Genomic DNA, 19,540 nt, shown 5'->3' on the forward strand with positions numbered 1-19,540 from the left:
TACTGGTGCTGTAATTGCACAGATGAGAGTTACTCCCGTGTTTCTTGAGCAAGTGGCTTTGAAACAGCACGAGGACCCTGAGTTAGTGAAAATTGCCAGGACTGTTCAGTCAGGCAACAGTGTGGAGTTCAGATTTGACAGTGAGGGGATTCTTCATCACGGGAAGAGGTTATGTGTGCCAGATGACAGCAGTTTAAAGGAGGACATTATGAGGGAAGCTCATAATGCAAGGTATAGCGTTCACCCTGGAGCCACCAAGATGTATCAAGATCTGAGAAGAGTGTATTGGTGGCCAGCGATGAAGAGAGAAGTGGCACAGTACGTGTCAGCCTGCGAAACATGTCAAAGGGTGAAGCTAGAGCACCAGAAGCCGGCTGGACTGCTTAACCCACTGCCGATTCCAGAATGGAAGTGGGAGAATGTAGCAATGGATTTTGTAGTGGGGTTACCGGCGACGTCCAACAGGATAGACTCCATATGGGTGATTGTGGATAGACTGACTAAATCTGCTCACTTCATTCCAGTCAGGAGTAACTATTCTGTGGACAAGCTAGCGCAGGTGTATGTCGAAGAGATAGTAAGGCTACATGGAGTTCCTGTGTCAATTGTATCAGATAGAGGACCTCAGTTCACCTCCAGATTTTGGCGGAGTCTGCAAGCTGCTATGGGCACGAGGTTGGATTTTAGCATGGCTTTCCATCCACAGACAGACGGTCAGTCAGAGAGGACCATCCAGACCATAGAGGATATGCTCAGAATGTGTGTGTTAGACTTTGGCGGTTCTTGGAGGCAGCATCTACCTCTGGTGGAGTTTGCCTATAATAACAGCCATCATGCTAGCATAGGGATGGCTCCTTATGAAGCTCTGTATGGGAGGAAGTGCAGAACACCTGTTTGCTGGGAAGAGGTCGGAGAAAAGGCTCTTATAGGGCCAGAGTTAGTCGAGATTACCAGCAGATTCGTGCCTATCATCAGAGAGAGGATCAGAACAGCTGTCAGCAGATAGAAAAGCTATGCAGATGTCCATAGGAAACAGATAGAGTTCCAGGAGGGGGATATGGTTTTGCTGAAGGTGTCTCCAATAAAGGGCGTGGTTCGCTTTGGAAGAAAGGGTAAGCTAGCTCCACGATACATTGGTCCCTTTGAGATTCTGCAGAGGATCGGGAATGTGTCGTACAAGCTGGATTTACCTGCATCTATGGAAAGAATCCATCCGGTGTTTCATGTTTCTATGCTACGAAAATTTGTGTCAGATCCAGGTCAGGTTCTCAGTGAGCCTGATGTGGAGATCCTAGGAGATCTCACATATGTCGAACAGCCAGTGAGGATCATTGACACCCAGATCAGAAAGTTGAGAAACAAAGAAATTCCGATGGTAAAAGTCCTGTGGAACCACCATAACATAGAAGAGTGCACCTGGGAGACACGGGAGTCTATGCTCCAGCAATACCCATATCTGTTTTGAGGTGAGTTGTCCCCTTTTCTATATGTTATGTGTTTATGTGTTTGAGGAACATTCGATGACGAATGTTCTTAAGGGGGGGAGAATGTAATACCCGGCTAGAGTCCGGCGTCGGAAGTCCTGTAGGACGGTGGACTTTCTGATGTCGGAAGTCTCTAGAAGGGTAAGGGCTATGTTTTATATGGTTTTATACGCGTTTGCATGTTTTAAGTTGTAAAAGAAATGAGGTTTTGCAAGAAAAGCACCAAGGCAGAAAAGCCAAGGTTCGGCCGCCGAAGGTGACTTTCGGCCGCCGAACGTACATGGCATTCGGGTTCTCATTCAGCCGCCGTAGTTGGTCTGGCCAGCCAATTATAAAAGGCCCTAGGTCGGTCAAATGGATAAGATTTGCTTTCCATTTGCACGAGCTGAGGTGAGACTTGATCTTCCTTGAGTGATTTATGTGTTTTCTCAAAGTTTTCATGGTTTTGATGGATTTTCATGTGGTTTTGAAGTTTTTAAGCAAAAGAACAAAGGTTTGGAAGCTTGGAGAAGTTGAGAGGATTTCTCCATATCTCCACGTAGGGATCGTTCAATCTCTTGTTTAGAAGAGGTAAGTGAAGATCCTGAACTTCCTTTCTTGATTTTGAAGGTTTTATGGGAGTTGTATGGGTAGTATGCATGAGTAGGTTTAGATGAGGTTTTGGTGATTTTTGTGTTAAAGCATGTTAAATGTTGTTTGCTATGTGTATTTTGGAGGTGTTAGGCAAGGTTTAGACCTCTTTATGCATGTTCTATGGTATATGCTAGTTGGGAGTAGTTGCTATGCATGTTGGATAGGTTTTGGGTGCAATTTGCATGAAACAGAGCAGGTTTCTGCCCAACGGGCAAAACCAGGTTCGGCCGCCGAAGGAAGGTTCGGCCGCCAAACCCCTTGTGGAGGCAGTTTCGGCTGCCAAAGCTTGCCCCCGAACATTTGGACTTTCGTCTCTGGAGGCAAGGTTCGGCCGCCGAAAGTGCCGCCGAAGGTTGAGTTTCATCTCTAGACGAGACTTTCGGCTGCCGAAGGTGCCGCCGAACATGCATGAGTTTCGTCTCTGGAGGAGAGTTTCGGCCGCCGAACCTACCGCCGAAAGTGCCCTATCCAGCTTTATTTTGCATGTTTTATGTGCTTGTTCTAGGAGGCTTTAGAGGGTTTTTGGGGAGTTTCTTAGAGATGTTCTTGAGTGAGTTTGGTCCCTCATTTCAGTCCACCTGTGTAGGAACGGACCAGAGGAACCAAGGAGGTCAGCAGTGAGCACTGCTTCAGAACCTGCAGAGTCAGTACAGAGTCAACCAAAGGTGAGTGGAACTGAACTAAAGCTTTGACTATGAGAACTCAAACATTTTTAGCATGTTTCATGCATCATTTATGCCATGTGTAGAGTATTGCATTAGTGAGCACGAAGATGTTGCATTAATCAGTGCATGTACAGATCGGGCGTAGCTTGGATTCATTAGCCCCCTGAATGAAGACCTGAGGAGCGCTGAAAGGGCCGGGCACACGGTACCATAGGGTGCTGAATGAAGACCTGAGGAGCTCCTTCGCGGGCCGGGCAATGTGGGGGAATTTTGAATTAGTCCGTCTGAGATGATGTGATTTATTTGTGTTGTGATGCATTCCATGAGATCATGTTTTATAACATGTTTTATATGTACTACTCACTGGGCTAGTATAGCTCACCCTCTCCCTTAACCCCCAGTCTTGCAAGTTCAGAGTCCAGAGAAGTCAGCAGGGTACAGATAAAGAGAAGAGTTATGTAATAGCTAGTGTGGACATGTAACTGTAAAAGATAGTTTATGTTGTTGAGATAATGCTTGACCATATGAGTTGTAATCCCTTTTATATTTATACATGGTCGATTATGCAAATGATTTTATTGTATATGAAAAACCAGGCTTAATATTTTATGAGTTGACCCGCCTAGAGCAAAGATGAGAGCTCTAGCAGGGGTTGTACAGGACAGGGTTAGCGTATGCACAGGTTAAGCCTCGGAACAGAGAAAAGTTTTAATGTTTACTGAAAATGTTTGATCATGTATGGGATTTCACAGGTACACAGAGTTCACAGCAGGCTTGCTACGGGTCCCGGCGGCCTTAAGCCGATCTGGATCCTAGCGCCGGTAGCAGTTCGGTTTTCAGGCTGTTACATAAGCCTTATGTTTTCCAAAGTGTTTTAGTATGTTTTCATGTTTTACGTGTAAAGAAAATGAATTTTGAAAGAAAAGAACCAAGGAAGAAATGCCAGGTTCGGCCGTCGAAGGTGAAGTTCGGCCGCCGAACATGCATGACTTTAGGAATCACGTTTGGCCGCCGAAGGTGGTCTGGCCAGCCACCTATAAAAGGCCAGAGGTCTGTGAATGGATAAGATTTTCTTTCCATTTCCACGGACAGAGGTGAGACCATGATCTTTCTTGGGTGATCTTCATGTTTTCTCCAAATCTTTCAAAGTTTTGATAAGTTTTCATGTTGTTTTGAAGCTTTCGAGCTAAAAACCAAAGTTTTGAAGTTTGGAGACTTTGAGAGAGAGTTGCTCCATATCTCCACATTAGGATCACCTATCCTCTAGATCTTCAAGAGGTAAGTGTAGATCCTTAACTTCTTTTCATGTTTTATGAAGGTTTTATGGAGTTTTATGGGTAGAGATGCATGTTTAGGTTAAGTAGAGTTTTTAGTTGTTTATTGGTGAAAGCATGTTTATGTGTTGAGTTGTGATGTTTGTTGGGGTTTTAAGGTAGTTTTGGATCCCTTTGTGCATATACTTGAGTATATGTGTAATACCCGGCTAGAGTCCGGCATCGGAATTCTACTTTCCGGTGGAATCTAGGATGTTGGAATCCGCTAGAAGGGTAAGAAGTATGTTTTTCTAAAGTATTTTAGTGTGTTTTATAGTTTTAAAGTGAAAAAGAAATGATTTTTTGAAAGAAAAGAACCAAGGAAGAAATGTCAGGTTTGGCCGCCGAAAGTGAGGTTCGGCCGCCGAACATGCATGAGTTTGGAATCACGATTAGGCCGCCGAAGGTGGTCTGGCCAGCCACCTATAAAAGGCCCTCAGTCGGTGAATGGATAAGAATTGCTTTTCATTTCACCAACAGAGGTGAGCCCATGTCTTCCTTGGGTAATCTTCATGTTTTCATCAAATCTTGCAAAGTTTTGATAGGTTTTGATGTTATTTTGAAGCTTTTGAGCTAAAAATCCAAGTGTTGAAGTTTGGAGACTTTGGAAGAGAGTTGCTCCATATCTCCACGTTAGGATCGTTCTTCTTCTTGTTTTCAAGAGGTAAGTGAAGATCCTGAACTTCTTTCCATGATTGATGAAGGTTTTGATGGGTAGAGATGCATGATTAGGTTAAATAGGATTTTTGGTGAGTTCTTGATGAAAGCATATATATGTGTTGTGTTGTGTTGTTTGTTGGGGTTTTAAGGTAGTTTTGGACCCCTTTGTGCATATACTTGAGTGTATGTATGTTGAGGAATTGTGGTTTGTATGTTTGGGTAAGATTTGGAGAGGTTTAGCATGAGGCAGAGCAAGGTTCTGCCTTACTGGAGAACCCAGTTTCGGCCGCCGAAGGAAGGTTCGGCCGCCGAACATGCTAAGGAGGTGGTTTCGGCTGCCTAAGCTTACCTAAGCTTGCCCCCGAAAGTTTGGACTTGGTCTATTTATTGTTATGTACATGTTTTATTTGTAAAGCGATGTATGAGTATTGTATAGAGTTGAGTAGTGTGCTTGACCCATTTGTATTGTAAATCCCTTTTGTACACTTGGTCTATTTATTGTTATGTACATGTTTTGATGAGTGTGAAAAACCAGGCTTAACACAGTATGAATTTAACCCGTCTAGAGCATGGATGAGAGCTCTAGTAAAGGGTTACAGAGATAGTGCATGCACAGGTTGAGCCTTGGTACAGAGTACAGTTTTTATGTTTTTACAGAAAATATATGACCATGTATGGGATTTTACAGGTACTCAGAGAGTATAGCAGGCTTACTATGGGTCCCGGTGACCTTAAGTCGACCCGGATCCTAGTGCCGGTGGCGGTCCGTTTTTCAGGTTGTTACAATATGTTTGTTGTTGAGTTGTTGGTTGCATGTTTGAGAAAGTTGGGAGGAAGTTTGCATGAAGCAGAGCAGGGTTCTGCCTAACTGGAGAATCCAGTTTCGGCCGCCAAAGGAAGGTTCGGCCGCCAAACATGCTAAGGAGGTGGTTTCGGCTGCCTAAGCTCGCCCCCGAAAGTTTGGACTTTCAGCTCTGGAGGGGGGTTTCAGCCGCCGAATATGCCGCCGAAGGTTAGGGACTTTCGTCTCTGGAAAGGACTTTCGGCAGCCAAAGGTGCCGCCGAAAGTGCCTGACTTTCGGATCTGGAGGGACTTTCGGCCGTCGAACCTGCCGCCGAAAGTGCCCTGTCCAGCCTTCTTTTGCTTGTTTTCCTTGATTGTTTTAGGATGTTTTAGGGGGGCTTTGGGGAGTTTTATAGAGTTGTTTTTGAGTTAGTTTGGTCCCTCATTTGAGTCCACCTGTGTAGGAACGGACCAGAGGAACCGAAGAGATCAGCAATAAGCACTGCTTCAGAGTTTTCAGAGTCAGTTCAGAGTTAGCCAGAGGTGAGTGGAACTAAATTTAATCTTTTTAATTGAGAAATTAAATTCTTTAAGCATATTTCATGCATCATGATTATGCAATAGGATGATTGCATTAGAATTCACGAATATGTGCATGGCATTATTTATTGAACTTGCGGACGGACATAGTTTGGATTCATTAGCCCTCCCATCAAGTCCTAAGGAGCCTCATCGAGGGCCGGGCACATCAAGTCCTGAGGATCCCCATAGAGGGCCGGGCATATCAAGACCTGAGGAGCTCCTTCGCGGGCCGGGCACAGTTTGAGGGAGTTTTGTTTCCGTCCGTCCGATATATGATTACTTGTGATGTGATGCATTTCATGTGAGCATGATTATTTTGTTCTACTTACTGGGCTAGTATAGCTCACCCCTCTCCCTTAACCCCAGTCTTGCAGGATCAGAGTACAGAGGGATGTCAGCAGGATTTATGAAGAGTAACGAGTTGTGTAATAGCATAGTATGGACATGTAATATTGTAAAGAGATGTAGAGAGTGTAGTAGTGTGCTTGACCCATTGGTATTGTAAATCCCTTTTTATATACATGGTTTGTTTATGTACTTGTGTTTTTATGAGTATGAGAACCAGGTTTAACATAGTAACAGTTTTTAACCCGTCTAGAGCACGCTCTAGTAAGGGGTTCTGTAGTACAGAGATAGTGCATGCACAGGTTGAGTCTTGGTTCAGAGCAAAGTTTTATGTTTTTACAGAAAATGTATGATCATGTATGGGATTTTACAGGTATAGAGAGAGTATAGCAGGCTTGCTACGGGTTCCGGCGACCTTAAGTTGACCTGGATCCTAGCGTCGGTAGCGGTCCGATTTTCGGGTCGTTACAGGATAGTTCTGGATGTATGAGGTGCGATAAGCCACACAAAGGAGTCTATCGGTTGGGGACTACAGCATGTTTCAGATGTGGACAGGAGGGGCACAAGGCATGTGAGTGTCCCAATGCAGCTATAGTGGCATAGTCCCAGCAGACAGCTTTTGGCAGTATAGCTCAGCCAGCAACTTTAGCCACATTTCATGGCAGAGGGTGAGGTCGAGGGAGAAGGACAACCTCTTCTTCAGTAGGTTCCCACGGGAAAGGTCCTTCAGCTCCAGCACAGATCTTCACCTTGACACAACAGGAGGCTAACACATCGAACACGGTGGTGTCAGGTAAACTCACTATTGGGTGTTCTAATGTGTATGCTCTTATGGACCCTGGTGCCTCTCATTCTTTTATTTCTCTGAGAGCCATAGAGAGTTTGGGTTTGATAGCTTATGGGTTAGAGTGTCCTCTTTGGGTCAGTGGGCCCAAGTGTGATCCATCTGTGGCAGAATCAGTCTACCGGTTCAGTTCAATTTTTGTAGAGGGTAGGTGCCTTCCAGCTGACCTTGTGGTTCTAGATTTGATCGATTTTGATCTCATTCTAGGGATGGATTGGCTCTCTACTCATGGTGCTACCTTGGACTGCAGAGACAAGGTAGTCAGGTTCAGAGAACAAGATGGGTCAGAGGTCATCTTCAGAGGAGACAGAGTAGGGATGCCTAGAGGTTTGATATTTACCCTGCAGGCTCATAGGTTGCTTAGGAGGGGTTTTTAATGGTTTCTTGCTCATGTCAGAGAGCTTAACAGTCAGTTTAGGGAATCAATTTTAGTGCCCGTAGTTAGAGAGTTTCTAGATGTTTTCCCAGATGAGCTACCAGCTTTACCACCTGCTAGGGAGATAGAGTTTGAAATTAAAGTAATGCCCGAAACCAGACCTATCTCTATTCCTCCCTACAGGATGGCGCATGCAGAATTGTAAGAGTTAAAGGAGCAGTTGCAGGAGTTGGTAGATAAAGGTTTCATCCGACCTAGTACCTCACCTTGGGGTGCCCCGGTTTTGTTTGTGAAAAAGAAGGATGGATCCCTAAGGCTTTGTATCGACCACAGACAGTTGAATAAGGTCACTACCAAGAACAGGTATCCACTACCCAGGATTGATGATCTATTGACCAGCTAGCAGGAGCCGGTTGTTTCTCCAAGATAGATTTGAGATCCGGGTACCACTAGCTGAGGGTCAGAGAAGAAGATGTGCCAAAGATAGCTTTCAGGACCAGATATGGACACTATGAGTTCCTAGTGATGCCGTTTGGGCTAACTAATGCCCCTGCAGCATTCATGGACCTCATGAATAGAGTTTTTAGTCAGTTTCTGGATCACTTCGTTATTATCTTCATTGACGATATCTTGGTGTATTCCAGAAATGTAGAGGACCATGCCCATTATCTGAGAATTGTGTTGCAAACCCTAAGGGAACATGGCTTGTATGCCAAATTTTCTAAATGTGAGTTCTGGTTGAGGAGTATCTCTTTCTTGGGGCATGTGGTGTCAGAAAAAGGAATTGAGGTGGACCCCAAGAAAGTAGAAGTTGTAGCTAACTGGCCCAGACCCACTATAGTGACAGAGATTAAGAGCTTTTTGGGTTTGGCAGGTTACTACAGGAGGTTTGTCCAGGATTTCTCAGAGATTACTGCTCCTATGACCAGATTGACCAAAAAGAATCAGAGGTTCGTTTGGTCAGAACAGTGTGAAGAGAGTTTCGAAGAGCTGAAGAAAAGACTGACGTCAGCACCGGTGTTAGCTCTGCCTACCAGTAATGAAGACTTCATAGTATTTTGTGATGCGTCTCGAGTGGGACTAGGTTGTGTGTTGATGCAGAAGGAAAGGGTGATTGCTTATGCTTCTAGACAGTTGAAGAAGCACGAGTTGAATTATCCCACACACGATCTAGAGATGCCAGCTGTGATCTTTGCACTCAAGATGTGGAGGCATTACCTGTATGGGGTAAAATGTGAGATCTTTACATATCATAAAAGCTTGCAATACATCTTGAGTCAAAAAGAGTTGAACCTGAGGTAGAGAAGATAGGTAGAGCTGCTTAGTGATTATGATTGCAAGATCCAGTATCATCCGGGCAAGGCAAATGTAGTAGTAGATGCTCTTAGCCGAAATTCACTTGGCAGTTTATCCCATATTACAGCAGAGAGAAGACCGGTGGTGAGGGAACTTTACAAGCTCATTAATAAAGGTTTTCAGCTAGAGTTGTCTGGTACAGGTGCACTAGTGGCTCAGATGAGAGTGACACCCGTGTTTCTAGAGCAAGTAGCACAGAAACAGCACGAGGACCCTAAGTTGGTGAAAATTACGAGGACTGTTCAGGCAGGCAAGAATGATGAGTTTAGGTTCGACAACAAGGGGATCCTCCATTACGAAAATAGATTATGTGTACCATATGACGTAAGTTTGAAGGGAGACATCATGAGAGAAGCTCATAATGCCAGGTACAGTGTTCACCCTGGGGCCACCAAAATGTATCAGGATCTGAAGAAAGTTTATTGGTGGCCAGCTATGAAGAGGGAAGTGGCGTAGTTTGTGTCCGCTTGTGAAATATGTCAGAGGGTGAAGCTGGAACATCAGAAGCCAGCTGGGATGGTCAACCCACTACTGATTCCAGAGTGGAAATGGGAAAATGTGGCAATGGATTTCGTGGTGGGATTACCAGCAACGTCGAACAGATTAGACTCTATATGAGTAATAGTGGACAGATTAACCAAATTTGCTCACTTTATCCCTGTCAAGAGTGGCTACTCTGTGGACAAATTGGCACAGGTATATGTTGAAGAGATTGTCAGGCTGCATGGGGACCCAGTATCAATAGTGTCAGATAGGGGACCTCAGTTTACCTCCAGGTTTTGGCGGAGTCTGCAGAATGCTATGGGCACGAGGTTAGACTTTAGCACTGACTTTCATCCATAGACTGACGGACAGTCAGAGAGGACCATCCAAACAATAGAAGACATGTTAAAAATGTGTGTGCTAGATTTTGGCGGTTCTTGGAGGCAATATCTACCATTGGTGGAGTTTGCTTACAACAACAGTTACCATGCTAGCATCGGGATGGCTCCTTATGAAGCTCTATATGGGAGGAAGTGCAGGTCACCTGTCTGCTGGGAAGAAGTGGGAGAAAGGGCCTTGGCAGGGCTAGAGTTAGTTGAGATCACCAGCAGGGTAGTGCCTATTATCAGAGAAAGAATCAGGACTGCTGTGAGTCGGCAGAAGAGCTATGCAGATGTCCGCAAGAAACATGTTGTGTTTCAGGAGGGAGATATGATGTTGCTCAAGGTGTCTCCTATGAAAGGGGTGATTTGCTTTGGGAAAAAGGATAAACTAGCTCCAAGGTACATTGGACCCTTCGAAATCTTGCAAAAGATTGGGAATGTATCTTACAAGTTAGACTTACCTGCTTCTATGGAGAAAATCCATCTGATTTTTCATGTTTCCATGTTATGGAAGTTCATGTCAGATCCAGGCAAGGTTCTTAATGAACCGGATGTAGAGATCCTAGGAGATCTCACCTATGTTGAGCAGCCAGTGCGGATCATAGACACACAAATCAGAAAGCTGAGGAACAAGAAAATCGCGATGGTGAAAGTCCTTTGGAATCACCACAATATGAAAGAGTGCACCTGGGAGACTCGGGAGTCCATGCTCCAGCAATACCCCTATCTCTTTTAAGATAATTGTTTTCAGTTTTATGTGTTTTCTTGGTGTTTATGTTTGCTTGTTGAACATTCAGGGACGAATGTTCTTAAGGGGAGGAGAATGTAATACCCGGCTAGACTCCGGCGTCGGAATTCCAACCTTCCGTTAAATTCCCATTAGAATCTGGAATCTCGGATGTTGGAACCTCTTAGAAAAGTAAAATTAAGTTTTTCACAAAATAAATTTTATGGTTTTACTATTGGTTTGGTGCGAAAGAATTTTTAAAAAGGAAGAAAAATGTTTTGGAAGGAAAGCCCAGGTTTGGCCGCCGAACCTTATGTTCGGCTGCCGAACATGGTGCTGCTGCGGGAGCTCCTTTCGGCCCCCGAAGGTGGTCTGGCCAGCCATCTATAAGAGGCCTCCAGTCCGAAAATGGGAGAGTTTCTCTCTCCATTTTCGGGCAAATTTGAGTTCTTGCCCTTCCATTGTTGATTTTGTTATTTTTCCTTCAAATCCTTCAAAATATTCATGAGTTTTCTCTTGTTTTTGAAGTTTTAAGCTTGAATCCAAGATTGTAAAGTTTGGAGACCATTTCTCCTCAACTCCAAGCTTTGGTCGCATCTACCTTAGATCTCCAAGAGGTAAGTATAGATCTTTGCCTTTTCTATGTTTTAAGTAAGTTCTAATAAGGGTTAAGGATTAAAAATGTATGAATTGGTTAGATCTAATGTTATAGGGTTTGAGTTGGGTTGTTTATGAATGTTTGCTCTTATGATGTTTTAGTTGTTGTTTGTTGGGGTTTAGCCTAGTTTTTAAACCCCTTATGTTTGATGAGTGTGTATGCATATTTTGAGGGGTTGGATGTGAGGATTTGGAGAGTTTGGTGGCTGTGTGCTTAAGGCAGAATCGGGTTCTGCCATTCTGGAGAACCCAGGTTCGGCCGCCGAAGCAGGGTTCGGTCGCCGAATTTGCCTGTGGAGGTAGCCTTTGGCCGCCTAACCTGCCCCCAAAGGTTGGTGACTTTCAGATCTGTGGAGACCTTCGGCCACCGAACCTGCCCCCGAAAGTGTCTGACTTTCGAATCTGTGGGGACCTTCGGCCGTCAAACCTGCCGCCGAAAGTCCTCTGCCCAGCCTTCCTTTGCTTGATTCCTATGCATGTTTTGTTATGTTTTAGGGGATTTTTGGGGAGTTGTTTAGAGTCATGTAATAGTTGTGTTGGTCCCTCATTTGAGTCCACCTGTGTAGGATCGGACCAGAGAGACCGTAGAGGCCTTCAGTGAACTAGCTGTGTCATTGTTAGGCAAGCATCAGCCAGAGGTGAGTAGAACTAAACTAATCTATTGTTTTAAAGTAATCAAATTTTTTAAATATGTTCATGCATTATGAATGCCATGTTTATGTATTAGGTTGTTTTGCATTAGAATTGTGCTTCGCCCTAATGATAATGTTGTAATCCCGGTTTTCATGATCTTTATGTACAAGTTTTATGTTTATGTTATATTGAACCAAGTTGAGGCATGTATGTTGACCATACTGGAGCATTTGATGAGGGTTCTAGTATGAGTTTTATGTTTTTAGTTTATAATACATACACAGGTTAAGCTTGGTTTCATGAAATGTTTAAATTTTTGTGTTGATATATGATCATGTATGGGATTTTATCAGATACACAGGATGTATAGTAGGCTTGCTACGGGTTCCGGCGACCTTAAATCGATCTGAATCCTAGTGCCGTTAGCGGTCCGATTTCCGAGTCGTTACAAAAAAAGTGAACCGTGAGAAGAAGTTTGAGAGAGGAAAAAAGATAGTGTTGTTAGCTCCAACAAAATAAATTAAAAATAGCTCCTACGAATTATAATGTGTGAAAAAAAATATATTTTTATTTGTGAGGGTGTATTTTCAATCATTAAAATTATCTTAGTGTTTCTGTGGATAAATTAAATCCACCTAATTTTTTAGACAATTTTAATTTTAATTGTCAATATCTGATATGATAATTGGTCACAGTAAATGGCTTCAAATTTAAACGCCGTAGTACAACAAATTCAACAAGTATAGTCAATAATTTTTAAGTTGAATGGAAAAATAATTTTACAATGTGAAAGCATTTAATGGAACTATGTTTGAAAGCAACGGTTTTAGAGAAATTTTCAAAAAAGAGTTCGAGGAAAAAAAAAGCCAACCGTTAAAAAAATACAATAATTAGCTCGTAATCATTCACTAAATGAGAAGACCCTATTTTTAATTTTTCAGTTCATTAGGTTACTAGTTCTTGAAAAAATATTTCATACCAGAAAATAAAAGAGGTTTAGAATATTTCGCTCAAAATATATAAAGGTGCAGATCCAGTTAAAATAATGAGGTGCAGGGTTTAAAAAGACAGTACGAGCTAATGAAGCAAAGTAAAGATGAAAGCATTTGTGATTATTTTTATTCGATGCAGAATATTGTCAATGAGATAAAAAAATAATAGTGATAAAATTGAAGAAAAATATATGGTAGAGAAAATTCTATAGAGTTTATCAAGCCAGTTCGATTATGTGGTAATTGCCATTGAAAAATTCAAAAATCTTGAAGTTTTGACTCTTAATGATTTACAAGGCTCATTAGAGTTTCGAGATGTGGATGAAAGAGAGGTCACCAAGCACATTAGAGCAAAAGACAAGTAAATTTAAGAAATGAAGAGTCCATCACAAGTAGAACAGAGCATAATCTTTTCATAGATAGAAAAGGTAAAAATTTCAAAACTACTGCCAGACAAGGAGCAAGAGGTAATAATTTTTCTCAAGAAAAATCTAACATTCAATGCTACTAAAAAAATATGAGTACTGTGGCAGAGAAAATTATGTCAGGAGAACCGAGAATAGAGAGAATCATGAATTATTCTAAAATAGAGTTATTATGTTCATCTATATTTTAATTACCTATCATGAGTTAAAGTGCTAGAGGTTTAATTAAAAAAAAATATTTTTTTAATCTCTATATATGTTTTTAGTTTTAAATATTACACTTATTAGCATTTTTCTTTATTAATTTAATAGTTTATTATAAATGATTTTTTTCATTAATTTTTAAGAAAAGTATAAACGTAGGGTATATTGTAAGTATATGATATTTTTATTAAAAAAATATTAAAGATATAATTATAAAAAATAGCAAAATTTAATATTTTTATGAACATTATCCCTATTATATAATATACTTGTAAACTATTTCTTAATTATATAAGATCTAATTATAAAGTATACATATAATTAAACATGAAAAATTAGTAGTATAAATAAATATATAATATAAATCTTAGCTATTTTTTAATCATGTTACTTTTAACTACACATATTACTACGAAATATAATAATGCATTTATAATTAAGATATTAAGGAAAAGTAAATTATAAGTTTCCTCTGTTGTCTATTTGTGACTCGATACTCTCGCCTTTGTCTTTTCCTTAAACCTAACTTCTTCTTTTCCCTTCCCATAGAAAATTATCTTCGTCAATTGATTATCGATGAAAAAGAATATGTTAGTGCCCCTATTAAGAGTTTTAGAGATATTCCGATCATCTCCTATGATTTTTATATGGTGAGAATATTTTTCACATACAATCTAATCAATTTTCAGAATATGCAGACCTCTTTGGCAGATTTATGGCGGCAATCCTCGGACAGTTAATGTATTGAAGGATTTGGTTACTAGTTACAAGTCAGACATTTTATTTTTATGAAAATAAAAACTCTTAGTTCTCGTATGGAATTTTTTCGTAATTTTTTACATTTTGATGGTTGCTTCTGAGTCAATAAACTCGTTAATGTAGAAGAGTCATGTATTTGTTTTTGTGGTTGGCTTTTCTTTAAATTTTATTGATTCGGTTGTTTTGGAAGTTAATGTTCAATGGAGGTTTACTAGTTATTATGGGTTTCCGGAATCGCAATGACGACATCAGTCATAAAATCTTATTCGAGTTTTATCTCGTAAAAACTCTCTTCTGTGGTTTTATTCGGGAAACTTTAATGATTTATGCTCGAGAGATAAGAAAGAAGGAGGAGAATCTTTGTCAAATTATCTTATACAGGAGTTTAGACAAATACTTTAGGAGCATTTTTGCCAAATTATCTTATGCAGGGTTTGATTTTGAATGATTGTAAATTTTTATTAAACTCTAATATTTCTGTTAGATGATTCGTCGTAATACTATTCTAATTACTCATATTTTGGCTAGAGAATATATCAGACATAATCATTTTTCTGTTTGGGATGATATCATTTTTGTTTGATAAAATTTTATTAATATAATCAGCAGTTTTGTTTAAAAAAATAAATAAATAAACTATAATAATAGTATTAATAATATTTTTTAATAATATATAAATTTAAAATATTATAGAAAAATATATATATATACAATTTTATTTCGCTTAGTATGGTTTCAAAATAGTTCCAATTTAATTTTAAGAAAGAACTACAATAAAATTACAATAGTGAAATAAGTTAAATAAAATTATAATTTAATATTTATATTTTTTTTAAAAAAAATATTATTTACTCTCTCAAATTTAATAAAATTTATTAATTAATTTATTAATAATAAAAAATATATTAAAATATTTTTAAAATATTTTAAGAGATTAAAGAGGGTTTTAATGGGTAATCGAATCCTGGCAGTGTCAGGATCTCAAATGCCTTCTCCAATCCAACTAAGGATCGTAAGCAATAAACGTTTTTTAAAAAATATTTATAAATAAAAATTAAATTATAATCTTCTAAGAAATTTGATTTAATATCAATTATTGAATTTTTCTCTCAATAATAATAAAGAAAATTTACTTTTTTATTCTTATGATAATTAATAAATTTATTTCTCTATTTTTAAAATTTAATATTTTCATCATTAAAATTTAATTTAGTCAAAATTAAAAGTCTTAACGACAGGAAAAATGATCGAGTTATATTTTTAGAATTTAATACTTTAATTTCTAAAATTTAATTTTCTATAAATTTATAAATCTCTTCTCCAAAAAGTTTAATAAAAAAATATTTTTTATCTCTAAAATATTATATAATTAACATATTTATCTATTTATTTTTTTAAAATCTAACACTTTACTCTCTAAAATTTAATTTTTATAAATTTATAGGTCTTTTCTCTAAAAAATAGAAGAAAAAATATATTTTCATATTATGTAATTAATAGATTTGTTCCTTTATTTTTTAAATTTAATATTTTAATTTTTTAAGTTTAATTTCGTTAAATTTCAAAGAAAAAAATTTTAAAATTCAATCTCTATAAATAAATAAAAATTTTAATAAATTTAAAATTTAAATTCAATAAAAATAATAAAATTTAAAATATATAAAATTTATATTATTAAAAATAAAAAATTAAACTCAATAAAAATTTATTTTATAACATTATCACCATTTGAAAAATTCATATTTTAAAAAGTCTGCTAGTTAATTTTTTTATTAATTTTAATCGTTAAACATTATAAAAAAATTTAAAATATTCTTAATACGAATGAACTAATCAGTAAACTTTTAATAATTTGAGATATCAATTAATAAATTTTTTTAAATTATAAAGACTAAATACTAAAATATTTAGTGATAAAATTAATAAAGAAATTAATTATTAGACTTTTTAAAATATTAGAGATATTTTATTTTATTTTTAAATTTAAGAGATTAAATAATAATTTATTTAATTTATTATTGATAAGAATGTTTTTAAAATTATATTTATTCTTACCGAATGATAATTATTAATTTAACATAAATTTTTTATCAAAAAATTTTAAATTTTAATAAAATTAAATTTTAAAAATAAAAATATTAAATTTTAAAATTAAAAAAATAAATTTATTAATTATACTGTATTTTTATAGACTAAAAAATAATTTTCTTTAATAATAATAAACCAACGGTGCGCACCACCGGTCCTAGGCAGTAGGCAGCAGCCCCACGCTCATCCACCAGGCCATCTCTCTTCTGACTTTTTTATATCATCTCATTTCGCCTCTCCTTACACGGTCGCTGCTGATCTGCTTGCGACGACTCCCGACGATTCTTGAATCTGCCGTCAGGCCACGGCCTGGTCTGTTGCCGTTCAAGTGGAGCTTCCTCCCTGTAATGGAGTTGAGTGACTTCAATCGAAGGTGAATCTCTTCTCTACCAGACTGCCATTGTGACTTGTTCCGTCTCCCCTTTCAAAGGCATGATAATTTCCTCTTTCAATTTATGAGCTTCCTCTGCTACTGATTTTTCTTTCTTCTTGTTTGCTAAAAAGTAAAATAAAGTAAAATTTTCTGTTCATCTGTTATCTTATTGTTGTGAAAAACTGAATCTGTTTATGCCAATTTAGCAATCCGAATCAGTTTCTTTTCAAATTTACGCACAGAAAGAGCAATTAATCCATCCCCATTGCACTTTATATATGTGTATTGTGGTTGGTGTCCGATCTGCTAGTTTTCTTGGTGTGATGATATCTGCTTCTTCAACTCTTTTGAGATTGTTTGGTTCAATACTAAGGGGGAGCTACAATTGAATTTCTAATAGAATGCAGATCTTTTCATTTTGAAAAAACTCCTTACAACTCTTTCCCTTGATTGCTTTCTTTGGTTTTTGCTTCTGCTTTTGATTTTTTAGACTTTACCCACTTTAGTACGGCCTCTCTAAGATAGAGATTAGATTGAACCTTTCAACAACTCGAATTATTTTTAATCGCAGGTGCAGTTTTTTCTCCCTTATGGAATTGGAGCTAAATTTGAAGCTTTACCTACTTCATGTTTCAGTTTTTCTCTTATCTATTGATTCATAATAGCTCATTTAAAATTCAACAGCAATGTCGATTTTCTGCTGTGCAATTAAATGATTTTCTTGTTTCAATGATAAAAACATGATGTGCAAATCAATCAGGTATAGCAATTTTATGCTGTATATGAGTTTCTTTCTTTTGTTTTTCTTTTTTTAATTTTGCTTTTCAGGTTCAATACCATCTTGAAGGTTAGTGAGAGTTTTGAAATTTCTGCTGACGTTCTTAAACATTTTGGACTACTAGGATTGAGAGAAGGTGAGTTATAGGAAAGTGGGCTCATTCCAAGACTGTTAATGAGACTGCTATATAAAAGTGAAGGCGAAGTATGAGAAATCTGAAGTTCCCAAAACGTTACTTGATTGTTATTTTGACCTTCATCAGCACTTGTGTTTGCTACATTGAACGAGTGGGTTTCTCTATTGCATATACTGTTGCAGCTGATGCTGCTGGTGTAAACCAATCAAGTAAAGGCACTATACTTTCAACATTCTATTATGGTTATGCCTTTTCCCAGGTGCCTGGAGGATGGGCAGCTCAGAGAATAGGGGGAAGGAAGGTTCTCCTCCTCTCATTTGTTTTGTGGTCATCAACTTGCTTTTTGGTCCCACTTGATCCTAATCGAGTTGTAATCTTGGTAGTTGCCCGCTTGCTTGTTGGTGTTGCACAAGGGTTCATCTTCCCTTCGATTCATACTGTTTTGGCACAATGGGTTCCGCCTCATGAAAGGTCCAGATCTGTATCACTTACAACTTCTGGGATGTACCTAGGAGCAGCTATGGGAATGCTTCTCCTGCCAAGTTTAGTGAAATACAAAGGGCCCGAATCTGTGTTTCTTACCGAAGCAGCCTTAGGTGGTTTATGGTCTTTGCTATGGTTCAAATATGCAAGTGATCCTCCTCGATCCGAGCATCCAAAAGCAGCTGCTGCAGGGTTTGGAGATTCTCTGCTGCCAATCAAAGGCAGTCAAAAGATAAAAATGGAAAATGGAGGTAGTATTATTAAAACGGCAAAAATTCCATGGAGGAGAATTTTAGTTAGTTTTCCAATTTGGGCAATTGTAGCAAATAATTTCACATTCCATTATGCATTGTATGTGCTGATGAACTGGCTGCCAACTTATTTTGAGCAGGGTCTCAAGCTCAGTCTTCAAGAAATGGGTTCTTCTAAGATGATGCCATATCTGAACATGTTTGTATTCTCAAATATTGGTGGGGTAGTTGCTGATCACTTGATCACAAAGCGAATCCTGTCTGTGACCAGAACCCGAAAGTTGTTAAACACCATAGGATTTTTTGTTGCTTCTCTTGCACTAATGGCACTTCCTATTTTCAGAACTTCTATTGGGGCAGTTATCTGTTCTTCTGTGGCTCTTGGGTTTTTGGCACTTGGGAGAGCTGGGTTTGCTGTGAATCACATGGATATTGCTCCAAGATATGCAGGAATAGTCATGGGAGTTTCTAATACTGCTGGTACTTTGGCTGGCATTATTGGTGTTGATCTTACTGGCAGACTTCTAGAAGCTTCTAAAACTGCTTATTCAGATCTTTCAGGTCCAGAAAGTTGGAGAGCTGTGTTTGTCATACCAGGGTTGCTATGCATTTTTAGTTCTTTCATGTTTTTGTTATTCTCAACTGGAGAAAGGATATTTGATTAGGCATAATTTTTATTTTTATTTTTTTCACATCATAATCTTTTCATAAGATTGTTACTGTTCATCTAGAATAATAAATTTGACATACTTGCCATGAAATGATACATTTGTAGCATAAAATTTGTTTATTGCTTAAAGAAAACATTAATCATTGCAAGAATTTTTACCTTTTAGTTATAGATTGGATAAATGTGATCCAATATCAAAACCATTTGATACTAGCATAACATGTAGCCACCTTAAATGTTAACATCAGAATAAAGAACAGAACAAACAGAGTTAGGGAAATTTATACCATTATATGTCTTTCAAAATCATCTCTGATTATGGTTGCATATAAACATCTCTCTTGACCATGAATCACACCATCAATATTACATTTAAATCTACCCACAGCTGAACCAACCCAAAGTTGAGCATTTAAATCTACCTTCAGCTGAACCAACCCAAAGTTGAGCAATATT

The 19,540-nt window shown here is 38.3% G+C and overlaps 1 protein-coding gene across 4 annotated transcripts; it reads left to right on the forward strand.

Annotated features, from left to right (window-relative positions):
* Window positions 1–16,544: 16,544 nt before the first annotated feature.
* LOC110605418 (probable anion transporter 5) lies at window positions 16,545–19,106 on the forward strand. 4 transcript variants are annotated; one of them, XM_021744005.2, is made up of 2 exons: window positions 16,545–16,823; window positions 17,595–19,106. In XM_021744005.2, exon 2 carries the CDS (start codon window positions 17,751–17,753, stop codon window positions 19,077–19,079), a length of 1,329 nt encoding a protein of 442 aa, XP_021599697.1. In that variant the 5' UTR covers window positions 16,545–16,823; window positions 17,595–17,750; the 3' UTR covers window positions 19,080–19,106. The 4 variants fall into 4 exon arrangements, with proteins under 4 accessions (XP_021599697.1, XP_021599699.1, XP_021599698.1 ...); XM_021744007.2 differs by having other exon boundaries at window positions 17,669–19,106; XM_021744006.2 differs by having other exon boundaries at window positions 16,545–16,766.
* The last annotated feature ends 434 nt before the right edge of the window (window positions 19,107–19,540 follow it).

This window comes from Manihot esculenta, chromosome 17 (genome assembly GCF_001659605.2).
Source record: "Manihot esculenta cultivar AM560-2 chromosome 17, M.esculenta_v8, whole genome shotgun sequence".
Taxonomy (NCBI): Eukaryota; Viridiplantae; Streptophyta; class Magnoliopsida; order Malpighiales; family Euphorbiaceae; genus Manihot; species Manihot esculenta.

Excerpts from the sequence above, each read along its gene's own strand:
- LOC110605418 (XM_021744005.2), top strand. The coding sequence starts at position 17,751 with ATGAGAAATCTGAAGTTCCCAAAACGTTACTTGATTGTTATTTTGACC.